Source organism: Pseudorca crassidens, chromosome 15 (assembly GCF_039906515.1).
Source record: "Pseudorca crassidens isolate mPseCra1 chromosome 15, mPseCra1.hap1, whole genome shotgun sequence".
Classification (NCBI taxonomy): Eukaryota; Metazoa; Chordata; class Mammalia; order Artiodactyla; family Delphinidae; genus Pseudorca; species Pseudorca crassidens.
The window spans coordinates 87,469,713-87,483,458 of NC_090310.1; the positions used below are offsets into that span (position 1 = coordinate 87,469,713).

At 54.1% G+C, this 13,746-nt stretch overlaps 1 protein-coding gene across 1 annotated transcript in view; it reads right to left on the minus strand.

The window, feature by feature from the left end:
- Positions 1-4,866: 4,866 nt before the first annotated feature.
- Positions 4,867-13,746, minus strand: part of TAF4 (TATA-box binding protein associated factor 4) — a 71,474-nt gene continuing 62,594 nt past the window's right edge. Inside the window, exon 15 of the mRNA XM_067708634.1 lies at positions 4,867-6,351. Within this exon, the coding sequence (XP_067564735.1) occupies positions 6,184-6,351 (168 nt within the window). The 3' untranslated portion in view covers positions 4,867-6,183. The remainder of the gene's footprint in view (positions 6,352-13,746) is intronic.

The window sequence follows — 13,746 nt, forward strand, 5'->3', positions numbered from 1 at the left end:
TCTCCCCAGCTGCACCAGCAGGAGAAGCCCTGTCCCCCCAACACACACACACACCCCCCCCTCTGCCCAGGCCGCGGCCTCCGCTGCGCCCTGCCACCCGGTGGGCTCCTGGCCACCTCTTCCAGCCCAAGGCCGACCCCCTCTGCGACGGCGCCCGGCCCTCTCGCAGGCACTTGCTGAACAAATACATTTCAGAAAAGCAATGGATCTGTGCAGGCCTGTTCCCCTCAGAAACAGAGTCTGGCAGTTAGGACTTAAAGCCTGATACAACCGCCTCAAGAGGCAGCTAAATTTGTAAGGAGGAACGTGACTTGTTTCCCTTGCGAGTCTCCGAAGGAAACAGGACACGTCCCCTTGGGCTGGTCCTTCCCGGGCCAGGTGACCCAGGTGAGGCCAGAACGATCTGGAGGACAGAGAGGCTGCCAGCCTGTCGCCGTGGAAGGGGAGCTCGGAAAGGCTGCTTATGGCCTGGGGCTAAGAGCATACCTCCACCGTGAGAGCATGCACTGGTTGAGCACTTGCTGTATGCAAGGCATGAAGGCTACGCAGGACTCAAAGGGGTCCCCAGGGCTGCTCAGATTGACAGAACATGAGACCAGAGCAGCTGCCTTGTGGCCTCGGATACTGGGACGGGCAAGGCTGAGGGACACTGGGTGGACTGTTGTTTCTTTTAGATGAAGTTTTTTTGTTAATTTTTTTTTAATGCTTTATTTGTTCAGCTGTAATAAGTCATTTTAAGACCTCTGTGTTCTCAGATATGTTTTCTTTCTTTCCCTTTCTTCTCTCTCTCTCCCTCTGTCTCTCTCTCTCTTTAGGCTACATTGGGTCTTCGTTGCTGCGCACAGGCTCCCTCTAGTAGTGGTGAGCGGGGGCTACTCTTTGTTGTGCTGCGCGGGCTTCTCATTGCGGTGGCTTCTCTTGTTGCAGAGCATGGGCTCTAGGTGCACGGGCTTTGGTAGTTGTGGCACGCAGGCTCAGTAGTTGTGGCTCGTGGGCTCCAGAGTGCAGGCTCAGCAGTTGTGGCTCACGGGCTTAGTTGCTCCGCGGCATGTGGGATCTTCCCGGACCAGGGCTCGAACCCGCGTCCCCTGCACTGGCAGGTGGATTCTTAACCACTGCGCCACCAGGAAAGTCCTCTTTTCGATAAAAGTTTACACTTGGAGACCACAGTTGTGACAGAAGGGAAAACAAGTGAACTGTGGATAATCACAAGATTTGCCTTGATAACAGCATTCCCAGAAGATCACAAGCTGTCTCCTACTTAGCACACCTATCCCGAGACACTCGCGTGCCTTCCCGCGTGGCACCACGTCACCGGCCCAGGTGGAGCCGAGGCCCCACCCAGGGGGTCCGACGCTCAGCTCTGGAGTCTTTCCCCCACGCTCTCCTGAGGTACACTTCACACACGCTAAAACACACAGATCTTAACCTGTCAGCCTAACCTTTCACACGTGTTCACACCCACGTAACCACTGCCCAGATCCCGACGGCACTTCCATCAGCCCAGAGGGCCCGGGGCCCCTCCAGCCTGGGGAACGCGCTCGGACGCCCGTCACAGCTGGGAGTTCTGCCCGTTCTCGAGCTACAGGCGAACGAACAGGGTCGGGTGAGCGGGGGCTTCCACGGCGGGCTTCTCCCAGCGTAATTCTCAGGAAACTCGTGGGTACGTTACTGACGGCATCATCAGCGCGTTCCGCTTACTCCCGGGGAGTATCTCACTGAATAAATACCCTCTGGTCTGCCCGCACTCACCTTCCGATGGACACGCGGGCCGTCCCCATTTTACCCCGTCAACGAGCAGAGCCTCAGTGAGCATCCTCGCAAGGTGTCTCCGGAGGACAAGGCACCCACTTCCCCGAGTAGACGCAGAGGGGCGCGACTGCGGGGTCACGCATGTTTACGTTACCAGGCGTGACACGGTTTCCCGAGTGGCTCCGCCACGTTACACACTGACAGCCTGTGTGAAGCTCCACCCCCACACGACACCGTCAACCTTTATCATCTGAGCCAACGTGGGCGAGTGGTGGAATCTCACCGTGGTTTTGTGTTTCTCCGATGACCCGTAACGACGAGCACCTTTTCATTTGCCTGTTGGCTCACGGGCAGCCCTTCCATGAAGTACCTGTTCAAGGGTCTCGCACGTTCTTTACCAAGTTGTCTTCTGACTGCTGAGCTGTGGAATTCTTTGTATATTCTGGACACGGGTCCTTTGCCGGGCGTACACTTCGCAAGTATTTTCTGGAAGTCTCTGGCTTGCCCTCTCACTGTCACAAGAGCATCTTTCGATGAGAGAAAGTTTGTAACTTTAAAGTCCAATTTTCCAATGTTTTCTCTGTGGTTTGTGCCTTCTATGCCCTTAGAAATCCCTGCCCGCTCCCACGTCATGACGATCTCCGACGTTTTCCCCCAGAAGCTTTGCAGTTTTAGCCCCCGTTTCCAGGCCTGTGATCCATCTCGAAGTGATACCTGTGGTGTGCGGGCTCACGTTCCCCCCACCCACCCACAGGGCATCCGGTCGCACCAGCGAAAACCTAGTGACCGTAACGTATGGATCCCTTTCTGGACTCTCTGTTTTGTTCGTGGATCCTGTCTGTCTTTACGCCAATACCACGCTGTCCCAATTACTGCAGCTCTACAGGAAGTCATGAACTCTAGGGGTGGAAATACTTCAATTTTGTTCTAGATTGTCTTGGCTATTCTAAGTCCTCTGCAGATTCATGTAAGTTTCTAGAATCAGATTGTCAGTTTCTATGAAAATTGCTGGGATTCTAACCGGGACAGCATTGAATCAGTTGGGAGAGAACCGCTATCTTCACAATACTGGGTCCCCTCCGGGGGTACAGCGAAGTTTCTCCCTTTAGGTCTCCTTTCGTCTAATTTCAGTGTAATGATCTTAGACATCTTTAACTGTATGTATTCCCACGTATCCCAATGTTCCTGGTGGTGGTGTTAATGCTACTTTTCTAGCTTTTTGCTGCTGGCTAAGGGATTACGGTTGATTCTGGATCCTGACCTTGCACCCCGAAATCTTACAAAACGCACAAGCACCGGAACCGTGTCAGCGCCGTGCGCATGGATTCTTTTGGGATTTCTGTGCACTCGACTGCGTTGCCTCAGGGTCCAGCCCTCACCTTCAGTCCTCATTTCTCTCTCTCGCCTTTCTGCCCGCCTGGGACTGCAGTTCCCTGGGGAATGGACGTGGTGAAAGCAGACGTCCTTGTCATGGCCCTGGCCCATCCCCACAGCACTCTACCCCAAGCCCACAGAGGTACGCGACTCGGACTTCGGACAACTGGTAAGGTGTTGTGCTGAAACAACAGCACCCGGCGCCCACAGGAGGGAGAAATAACGGATAAAGGCGCCTCGAGGCTGCTGGCCACGCTTCTGCCAGGGATCATCCCCGGCGAGCGTCAGTCTGCCTCGGCGAGGCCCCTGGCAGAACGACTGGGCCCAGGAGGACGTGCAGAGAAGCCGGAGCTAAAGCTATTGCACCTGCAGAAACCCAAGCGCTGCTGCCCTTTACTGACTGACCTAGTTTATTTCAGGCCAAGAACTTAGTGAAAACAAAGTATTAGTCGTGACAGAAAGTCCAAGCATGACCTAATTAATCAACCGCCTTGGGCGTTTTCACGCAGGTGGAAGACTGGAAGTCGTGCCCCTGGTACTCCCTGCTCAGGCTCTGAAAATCCAGATTTAGTTTCTTTCATCATCCAAAATCACAGGCTAAGTTACAGGTTGAACTGCAATCCCCCCCTCCCTTAAAAAAAAAAAAAAAAGCTTATGCCGGGGTTGTGTGGCGGTCCTAACACTCCAGGACCTCAGGACATGACCTTATTTGGACACAGGGTCTTCACAGAGGTCATCAAGTTCAAATGAGGTCACTAGGATGGGCCCTCATCCCAACGACTGGTATCCTGTGAAAAGGAGAAACTCAGACACAAAGACAGATGCACACACGGCGAAAACACCACGGAAAGGTGAAGGGGCGACGCTCCTACGTCCCAAGGAACATCCAAGATGCCCGCGACCACCAGAAGCCGGGGGACCAGGGCACGTCCTCCACCACCGCACTCAGAACCAACACGGCCCACACACCTGGGTCTCGACTTCAGCCTCCAGAACGGAGACGACCAAAACCTGTGGTCTCAGCTACCGGTCCATGGTGCTCCGTCACAGCAGCCCCAGGCAACTGACGCAACAGGTACCAGAATGAGACTGTACCTCGTAAGTAAGCCCACGGATCATGGGAGATCCAGCAAATCGTCAAAATTAACGTGAAAGCCAGATGCCGAAAACCATCACGCCAGGGACAGGGTCTGTGGCTCGAGAGGCCGAGCGCTGGTGGGGACGTAGGCGGCTAAGCCTCTGAAAGGGGGGCCCCTCGGGAGCTATGGTTCATCGAGGCCAACCTGTCATGCTCACCGCCAGATGGGGCGGGGCCTCCAGAGACCCCGCCCTCCCCAGCCAGGGGGTGGGTCCACATCAGGGCTGGGGCTGCCCCCCCCCACCCCGGATCTCCCCCACCCCTCGCCTTACCTTCCCTCTCCCAGGGGTGCCCCTGTGCCTCTGCACGGACGGGAGCCCGGCGTCCACGCTGCGCAAGTCCATCTGTGTCCGACGTGGGGAGCCCCAGGCTGAGGGCAAGGCCTGAGCTCGGCTTCCGGGCCCTCCGACGTGACCCACCGGGTCCTACTCTGGAGCACGCAGGTCCTGTCCTTGGAAGTGAGGCTATTTCTACCAGATTCGCTGGGTTTTAGACACTGATTCTAACAAGTAGCTCATAAATACACACCTCAGCGGAACCAGAGCTGAATCTCTGGCAGCAGAATCTACAACTGGAAAACTGGGAAAAATAGGCAAAACAAATACAGATAAATTTGTTTTTAATAAAGGAGTTAATTTTCTTTCAATCCTATATAAAACAATAGCAATTAAAAACTTCATTTCTGAAAGTAAAATATTTACATATGAACAAGTAACTGTGCAAAATTTACATGAAAAAATGGAAAGACAGGGATTTCCTAAAAGACAAAATAAAAGGTGTAACAGTTTTCAGGCGTTGGTAAAAAATACTGATCAGCATTCAGTTCACACGCGCGAATAAAGTCTAACGTGAGAATTCACACGAGAAAGCCGAAGTATTTACAGTCATAAAAGTACTATCAATAGACAATTTAATACAATAACCTCTGAAAATATAAAGAACCAATTAGTATATTTGTAATAAAAAAATAGGTACAAAGAAGGGGCTTTTGCTCTGGACGTCTGTAAAGCGAGTCCACAGCTTGCATACAGCCTCTTAGCAAAATAATTATAGCTACATAGCCGTCCTCACGTTGTGTGCCAAAGGTTATGTACAATTACTGACAAAATACACCAACCAGTTTTCAACACTTGATTCACACTGAGAAACAGTCTTCTGATGATTCTTCTCAACTCTGGTTTTATTTCGTCTAAGTTTTTTCACTTTTAGCTAAAAAACAGTGCAAGTAAAATAGATTTATGCTGAAAAGGTTTTCATTTCTTTTAACTTTACAGCTTTACAAACGATAGCAAATAAAATGCATTTGTACAGATGCTGACCCCACACATTCAGAAGGAGCCGCGTCGCCGGGCCCCACGAAGCAGAAAGGGAGGAGCCCCAGGCGCAGGCGGGCAGTGAGCTGCCTGCTCCCTGAGGGTCCTGAATGGAGGGCCGGGGACGGGAGGGAGATAAATAGTCTAAAAAAATCAGTTTGCTTTGCCAACTGACTAATACAAAAATAAAATAAATGAAATGAGGTCATCGGCTGTAGACACACACCTCCGCAGTAAGTTGGGTTGAACTAAACCAAATGCACAAACGATGTAGAAACCGCTATGAGGTGACAGAGGGCAGCTACTTATTTGCTAAACGATTCCATCAGTTTTTATATATGGCTTGTTTGGCAAGAAGGCCACTCGATCAAAGATGAGTTAAGATTTAATTGTCCTTTAAGAGTACCCGTGGGCCTCTTGTTCTCTGTTACAGAAACGTGTTTTCCTTCATACTGAAGAGTTGACTTAGAAACAGGAATATAAAACTGTTCCATTGTAAAGAGGTGGCTGCTTTTAAACAATATCCCATTTGCTTGTTACAAAAAGGCGTCATCTGCAAATATAGAAAAAGCCCCAGGCGTCGCCGGCTAAGAGGCCGCGTCCGTGCTACTTAAGGAATGCTTTGTAGAGCAACAGTGAATGGCTTGTCTCACGTTCATTTTCTAAACAAAATATGAGGTCCCTGAGGTTGACCCGCGTGATCCTTTGTCGCGTGAACTGTCTGGGGGTTCCGACGCCGGAACTGCCTGGGACCGCTGAGCCTGGGCCCGAGCCCTGGTGACGAGAAAGGAGAAGACAGCCGAGTTAGTGGTGCGCAGAGGTGGGCAGGGCCCTCGGCGCTGGAAGGAAGGGGCAGGGCCAGGTGCCGCCCCAGGACCAACTCACGTTTCCCTACAGGTGTCCCAAGAAACCCTGGCTCTGGAGGAAGCCAGGCCTACTGCTGGAGCTGAAGTGCTTTACGAGTCCCTAACGGGGAGGGGTGAGAGCAGGGGGCACGCCGACCCTCCAGGATTGGTGCTCTCAGGCACGCGCTCGAGAACACTAACCCCGAGATTCCCCCCAGAGCTCAGACTCTGGCCCCTGGGGCACGAGGAAGGAAAAGGTGGCGGCTCCTGCCCCAAGGGGACGGCAGAACAGCTCCAGGGCTTGTGGCTGGCGTCCCCGACCTCCAGGCGTCCAGGGACTCAGGTGTGCTGATGCTGTGCCCGCGGCGGCCGTGACATCCCCGCTTTGCCGGCAAAGGCACACTTCCCAAGGCCGCAAGGTCTAGACTCCTGGGCTGGGCGGGCTGGCGGTGGTCGGCTGGCTGCGCCGAGGGCTCCACAGTCACCACGTCGTCCATGGCCTGGAGGGGGCTCCCTGCTTCCCCGGGCTGACAGCGGCGGTTCGGCTGGCCTGTACCGCTCGGCGCCCAGCCTGGTCGGCCCGCCGGGGATCCGGGCGACGGCTGGGGCTCTGATGCCTGCCCGCTTGGCACAGGCGGGTTTCCGGGCGCTCTCCTGCCGCGTCGCCGCCCCTCAGCAGCAGCGTCCCGTGGTTTCAGCATGTCACCACCTCCAACCGACACTCGCAGGCATGAACCACGCAACTCCCAATCGGACAGTCCTCGGTTTTCCACTCGGAATGAACACTGAGTGTCTGTATTCTGATGGTTAAAGTCGCTCTTGTATATTTGAAGCGCAAACCTTACAGTGGTATTTTTACAGCGTTCTCTCGAAGTTTAAGGTGGGAGCGATGAGCCCTAGGATGCTGGAGGAAGCGGCAGCACAGCAAGCAGCCAGCAGGTGGCAGGTGAGGCTGGTCCCTCCTGGGCACTCAGGGCAGCTCAGGGCACGCACGCCCTTCTTCCACCTTCCACCGTTAACCGCGTGTTCTTTATGCCCCCTTCAGACACCCCTAAACCACCGGGGTCCCTCCTCCAGGCCGGTCCTCTGGTGACACTTTTCCGTGTTTGAACAACTATTTAGGTTTTCCTGGCAGTTTCCCCTGAGTCTCCATAACGGCCCTAAAGGAGCATTTTGTGAACAAGACAAACCGCCCCTGAAAAGGGGGTGATGAAAGCACACAGTTTAGAGGAGCCAGGAGGAAAACGGGGTTCCGTCTCCGCGGCCGGAGAGCTGGCCTGCGCCGGGGGCCCTGTGGGTGTGAAGCCTCTGCACCGCGGGGGAGCCTGCAGGCCAAGCCGAGGCCAGCGCCTGGCCAGACGGCTGGGGCGGGGCCGGCGGGCCGTCAGGCGGGTGGGAGCTCCTCCCCGCCCGGGACAGACAGGGCGGCGCCAGACCTTGGGGCTCGTGGAGAGCGAAGCGCTCCCTCAACCACGGGCCAGGTGTCTTCTGTGACACTCGCTACAACTCTGGGCCACGTGTGATGTTCTTACTTTCAAAACAGTTCAACGGCCAAACCCAGCTGGGACAGGGGTGAGGGCTCCCTTCAGGCACAGCATTTAAAGCTGAAACTCAAGCAATCCCTGCCAGTAATATTTTAATGAGATCTTTTTCAGAAGTCAGCAGTGCTTCCAAACAATCCGGACAGGCAAGCGTTAGCACAGCCCACAGCCAGGGCTCCGGGGCCGGGACCACACCGGCCCCACTCCGCACGTCTCAGGCTCCAAAGGTCACGACGCTGCCATGCGTCACTGTTCTACGGACTTGAATAAGAAGCCTATGTGCTCAGAGGCATCCTACTTGACAACTCAAATGACTTCTGATTTCATGGGGTGAGTGCCGTCCTTTGATCGTACTGCCCTTGGGGTGTCCTGGCCAGAAGGCGGTCACAGGAACCCAGCGCCCAGCCCGCGGGCGCAAGGACCGGTCCGGCCCAGAGCCCCATGCGGGAAGCCTGGGGAAGCGGCCCTCGGGCACGGCAGCTGAGCGACCAGCAGTGACCTCAGATGACAGAAAACTGCGGGGCAGGTGCCGGCGTCCACCTTCAACAACATTCACACTCCAGCAAAGAGGCTGATTCGGTGTGTTTTGTTTTGTATTTGCAGGCACTGGGGTTGAAACAAAGCGACCGTGGACACACGGTTTACATTCTCCCGGAGGCCAGCTTCCTCCCTGAAAGTGCTGTGTGACCATTCATCATGTCCTGTCACAGGACTGCTGAGAGGATTCATGAAAGGAGGCTGGTATCTCCTTTGAAGGCAATCTTTCCACTGTCAAAAACACCACAACCAACCTAACAGGCAACAAACACTCAAGGTGAAAACCAAATGGAAACAATCACCTCCGTCCCAACCCCACCTGGCTCGCGGGGTCACTTCGCTGGGGCCCCCAGGGCCGCGCACAACCAGCGGTGGCAGCCGGCGCAGCTTCAGACCTGCCGTGGCCGCTCGCCCAGTCGGCAGAGAGCACCAGCCCCTCAGGGACTGTCTCGGGGGGACTCGCACCACGGGGGCCTTGTTGCCGCTCCCCCCAGAGCCCCCTCGACAACAGTGAGAGGTCTGTGCCCACGAGAGGGCACCTCTAACCCGCGTGATGTCCCTGCGTCCCGGACGGCGAGTGATGAGGTCACGGCGCCAAGAGCACAGGCCCCCGCCAGCTTGCTCTGCTCCGCTTCTGCCGGCGCAGTCCCCACACTTGTCCATGAAACGGAGCCCACTCCCAGCACAGGCAGCTGGAGGGCGCTGTGAAAAGCGGCAGCGACGGAGCCCCTCGGGCGCTCAGCTCAGAACAAGGGCCACTCGCAGGAGGCTGAAGACAAGCTCACCCCGGCACCTCCCATCGTCTCCCCAAGAACCGTCCAGAACAGGGAGGGAAACACAGACCTACCCGGGGCACGGCACCCGCACAACACGAGGATGGGGCCCGGACCCCACGCGGAACGATGCTCCTGGGCGGGGCCCACAGTGCCTCCACGAGGCCGAGCACCAGAGACAGAGCGGGGGGGGGGGGGGGGTGCTCCCGCCAGAGCGGGCCTGGGGGGCCTAAGAGCGCACAGCTTCTGAGATGAGTCCTTCGAAACTGGGCAGCGGCGGCAGGCAAAGAAGTAAGCGGGGGGAATGCAGGGGCCGGCAGGCACAGGGCCTCGCCTCCAGAGGACACTCAGCCCTCCTCACCCTCGGACAGACACCCGCGAAGCCACCGGGCTCTGCAGAATTGTCAGCAGAGGGCACCGTCGGAGGGCGAATCTTGTAAACACCCCAACCATGAAAATGCACACGAGGAAGATACGCAGGTCCACAAAGAACCACTGCAAAAAATCAGAAGATGAAACTCCACACGTATCAGAGACAAAGTCAGTCTGGAAAAACAAGAAAACTGTAAGACAACGCTTTCAACAAAACAAAATATACTTAACATCTGAGGATATGAAAATCACCTTGAATCAAAACCTCAAAACTTAGGAGGAAAATGGATTGAAAACCAGAAAGAAATGAGAGTTGATTTGACACAAGAAAGAAATGAGAAAAAAGGACAAAAGTATCTCAGAAATTAATATAAACTGTAAGGTGCTCAGGGGAGAAAAGACTCGAATAAAAATGTAGTAAGAGGCAAAGAAGAAAGGCAGAAAAACAAGAGACTAAAAATGAGACAAAGAAAAGAAATTAAAGGGCCAGGAAAAAAAACAGGGGAAAAGGAAGCAACCAAAGGAGGACATGTACTCAGTCGTCAGAGCCCCCGGAGAAGGAAGACAAACGTGCGGCAGAGGTTAACACTCAAACTATAATCCAAGGAAACTTTCAAGAAACAGAAAACAAAACAAACCGACACACTGAAAGGGCATGTGGGCATCTGGGAAAGTTAACCCATAAAAATCAACTTCCACAAAGTCTCCTAAAACGGTCAGCTTTCCAAGATAAAGAAAACCCTCCAGGTAAAAAGAGAAAATAAACCATCAAGACGAGAGAATTAACCTGGCATCAGGCTTTCCCAAACCAACACAGAAAGCAATGCAACAGCACCGAAAAATCACTGAAAGCAAGTGTGAACCCACATTTGTATATCCAGCCTAACCGTCCTCCACACATCAAGGCCACAGAAAAACCGTTTCAACCTGCAAAACATCAGGGGACTCTGCACCTGAGCTTTGCGAAGGCTCAGCCACAGGCAGGGGCCGTCCCAACAAGGGAAGAGCGGGGAAACCTCAGAAAAACGCAGCAATAAGCATTTATAATATATAAACACGCAGCTGGTGCTACAGCAGAGGTGAGGAGGAGGCTGGGAAACGTCAAGCGCTGTGACAAGGTAGAAATGATGTAACAAAGCACGAAAGGGAAGGGGACACAACAGGCTCCGGATGCAGTGTGGCCACCGGGGAGCCGAGGAGAAGGCTGACGCAAGCCGAACAGGAAACACACGTGAAAACCGGGGACCGAAGACGCCCAGAAACACTTACATACAAAAGTAACCACTAGAGCACAGTTAAAAACCATCCTAAACACAAACAAAATTCTTAATTAAGGAGCAAAGACTACACATCTCACCAAAAAACAGAGCAACTATAAAAAGTACACATCATCATAAAGCACTGTGACCGAGTCAGAACCCACCTTGTCAGCTGTATCAATACAGATGACGGGCTTAGCTCACCCCTGACAGGAAAACGCTTTTCGACTGGACTCAGAAAACAAGCCCGCCGTGTGCTCTACACAAGAGACATACCTAAAGGAAGGGCTACAAATCAAGCAGAATGGAGGTGTTCCAGGCTGATGCAAACAGGAGAGCAGGGGCAACGGCCCTGACTGAGGACAAAGGAGACATCAAGCCCACTGGGCAAAGGCTGACGCTTTTCAATGGTAAAAATCACGACTCACGGTGAACATGTAACACTTACGGATGTTTATGTACCAAATAACACAGCAACCCCCATACAAGGCAAAAACTGCAGGAGATGCAAGGAGATAAAGACAGAAACACAAGGACTTCCCTGGTGGCTCAGTGGTTAAGAATCCGCCTGCCAATGCAGGGGACACGGGTTCAATCCCTGGTCCAGGAAGATCCCACATGCCGCGGAGCAACTAAGCCCGTGCGCCACAACTACTGAGCCTGCGCTCTAGAGCCCGCAAGCCACAACTGCTGAGCCCACGCGCCTCAACTACTGAAGCCCGCATGCCCAGAGCCTGTGCTCCGCAACAAGAGAAGCCACTGCAGTGAGAAGCCCACGCACCGCAACGAAGAGTAGCCCCCGCTCGCCACAACTAGAGAAAGCCTGCGTGCAGCAACGAAGACCCAACGCAGCCTAAAATAAATAATAAATAAATGAATTTATTAAAAAAAAAAAAGACAAAAACACACTAACAACGGAAAGCTCTGGGACACCACATCCATCCAGCACAAAACACATCACGTGGACAAAAATAAGCAAAGACACAGTGGGCGTAATCGGTAAGGTGCACCCCCTATAAACCCAGCAAGTCCTACACCCTGCCTAAGAATACGCCTTGTTCTCAAGCACCCACAGCACATTCGCCGAAACTGAGCACCCCTGTTGCCCAACAGATCAGCAAAATTACAAACTGTGGCAACACACGCCAGGAGGCTGTGGGGAGACAGGCCCTTTCCCTCACCACCGGCGGGTGAGAACTGGCACGACCCTCCAGAGGGGAGCTTGGCAATTCCTAACGAAACTACCGACCCACTTACCTTCACCCCACAACACACACCCCCAAGAATACAACACCATCCGTGCACAAGGGAGGGGGTCGCCCAAGACACGTGGGTGCGGAGAAGCACCCCGCTTGCTGTGAAGAATGGGGAGCATCGCCACGAAACGGCATGGAGTGCGCTCCAGAACGTGCGAAGTGAAAACGGCCCACGGCAGAAGGGCGCCGACATTACGCTTCCTCAAGGGAGAGGCGGAAATCGCAAACACACGCTTGTGTCTGAGGGGGAGGAGACGGCACTGCTGGGTGCAGGCATTTGTACAGCTCTGGCTCTGAGAACCCCCAAAATAAACAACCAAACGAAAGCGGGGTGGGGGCCACACTGGAGGACAGACAGCAGAAGAGCCCAGCTGTGCCACTCGGAGGGACAGAGCCTGCTGCGGGGCAGCAGGAAAGGGCTCATCTAGTAACTCTGCGGCGCTGAGGACGCGGAACTCGGGGGCGCCGCAGGGCTACACACAGGAAGAACTGGGCAGACACATGCTACTCTGGACAGTCAGCCACTTCCTTCTCACAGGGCTTAGCAGTTGTGGATCTCCTTTTTATCTGCAAAGTAGGGTGGGACAAACAGCAAACCCACCGTGACGATGAGAGTCAGGCCTCCCACGTGGGACGCGGGACGGCTCGGAGGGCCTGTCACGTCAGGTTGGACCCACCGCCTTCGGTACAGACACAGAAAACACAGGTGGGGCGGTGCACGTATCCCCAGCTGTACCCCCGAGGGGGGTGAGCAAGACACCCAGGGTCCCGAGCACACCGGTGCCCAGACCTGGTCCCTGCACACGCGTCCCAACAAAAAGAACCGCGGCTCTGTGGAGAAACGGTCGATTCCACTGTTAGGGCAGGAAAAATATAAGGTAAGCCTGGAACATTTGTGACGTGAGAGAGTAAGAACCCTTCAGAAGGTGACAGGTTACGTCAACAGGACAGAGGAGCCCAACTGAAGGGCTCGCGAGGACCAAGCAGGGCTGGCAGAATTCCAACCAGCAAACGGGGGACAGAGGAGGAGAGCCTGTCAGCCCGCGGTCACCGACCACGGGAAGCAGTGGTGCCAACGAGGAGAAACAGGAGGGCGCGGTCCCTCAGCATTTCCCACAAGACACTTTCATTACAAAGGGACACAGATTTTCCAGCGGAGATGCCTGGGACCCCCCCCCCCAGAACCAAGTGTTCAGAGTGATCACTCGCAGCGGGACACTGATGTCACGTACCTCCTGATACGATGCACTGAGGACACAGCATCACTGGTGCGACATTCCAGCCAAATTACATAACCTGGGTTTCATCAAGAGGAAACGTAAGATGAGCTCAAATTAAGAGACCTTCTACCAAATAACCGACCACACACTCTTCAAAGTGTCAAGATCAGGAAAGACAGGCAAAGACAGAGGACCCGTCATAGACCAGAGAAGGCTACAGAGACATGGTGACCAAATTCCAGGAGGGGTACTGGATGGGATCCTACACCTTCAGTGGAGAATGGTAACAATCAAATACACACAAAACATTTGCAAAAGACATATCTGGTTAAAAAAAAACACAACTCATCCAAACTATACAAAGAA